Below are 1,134 nucleotides of genomic sequence, written 5' to 3' on the forward strand. Positions count from 1 at the left end.
ATTTTTATATTAATATACATAATCTATTTCTAATAAAATTTCTTGCCGACCTTGATTTTGACTCCAGCCTTGGTTCAAATGAAAATAGCCTGAAAATATAATTATCTTTTGAAGATATTTGTTTCATGCCATCTGTAAAATTCTTACGTGTGAACAATTGTCAGTTCAATTCAGTAGATTAATTACGCTTATAGGGTAATACAAATATTAAGATTAGTCAAAATTGTAATGTGATAGACAGTAAATAGTTCAATCAAAGGCATAAGAAAACCCAACCTTGAAAGCCTTTTAATGAATGTCTAATTAATTTATATCCATCAAATAGTTCAGTGAAAGATATATCATATATATAAATATATAATAGTTATATCACAGATATTCTAGACATACCTGATAAAGAGTTGTAAGATAAAACGATCCACTCAAGTGAGGATAAGTTAGAAATGGTTGGAGATATTGTTCCTCAAAGGTTATTCCTTGAAATGCGTAAAATCTTTAAACTCTCAAGTCTTCCAATCTCGAATGGAATGGATCCTTTTATAAAATTTGATTTGCATTCCAAGCTCTCCAAATTTTGCAAATTGGATATACATGGAGGAGTAACACCCTCAAAACCATTATTGTTGAGAATCAAGTGTTGAAGTGCAGACAAGCTTCCAATCCAAGTTGGGCTTACTCCATTAAATGCATTATAGCTCAAGTTGAGAATTTCCAACTTGCGTAACTGGAACAACTCTTTTGGCAACTCACCATAAAAGTTGTTGCTGTGAAGGTTGAGTTTCACGAGGAAAGATAGATTTCCAATTTGTGAGGATAAGGTTCCCTTAAGATCCATTTCACTAAGATCCAGGATCCTCACTCCCATAATTAGAATCACATGTAACCCCTACCCAATTGCAGATGGAAGAAGAGTTGGACCAATCATCCAAGTGATTATAAGGGTCTCTCACAGAAAACCTCAAGGCACGAAGTGCCAATTCATCAGTACTGAAATTGGTATGACAACAAGTAGGGTGAATCATGAGACAAAGCAATAAGAACATGGAGAAGGAGAAATGACGAAGGTTCGCCATGGTGTATGGATTCTTAGGTTGAAGAAGAAAGAAGAGCAGGCGGCCTTACTATAAATATGCA

The 1,134-nt window shown here is 34.3% G+C and overlaps 1 protein-coding gene across 1 annotated transcript; it reads right to left on the reverse strand.

Annotated features, from left to right (window-relative positions):
• Window positions 1–463: 463 nt before the first annotated feature.
• LOC129314019 (receptor-like protein 43) lies at window positions 464–835 on the reverse strand. Its single transcript, XM_054957399.1, has one exon. The coding sequence runs from the start codon at window positions 833–835 to the stop codon at window positions 464–466; it is 372 nt and encodes a 123-aa protein (XP_054813374.1).
• Between the last annotated feature and the right edge of the window lie 299 nt (window positions 836–1,134).

Source organism: Prosopis cineraria, unplaced genomic scaffold (genome assembly GCF_029017545.1).
Source record: "Prosopis cineraria cultivar Desert tree isolate PC_DT_omini unplaced genomic scaffold, ASM2901754v1 PC6, whole genome shotgun sequence".
NCBI classification, from domain to species: Eukaryota; Viridiplantae; Streptophyta; class Magnoliopsida; order Fabales; family Fabaceae; genus Prosopis; species Prosopis cineraria.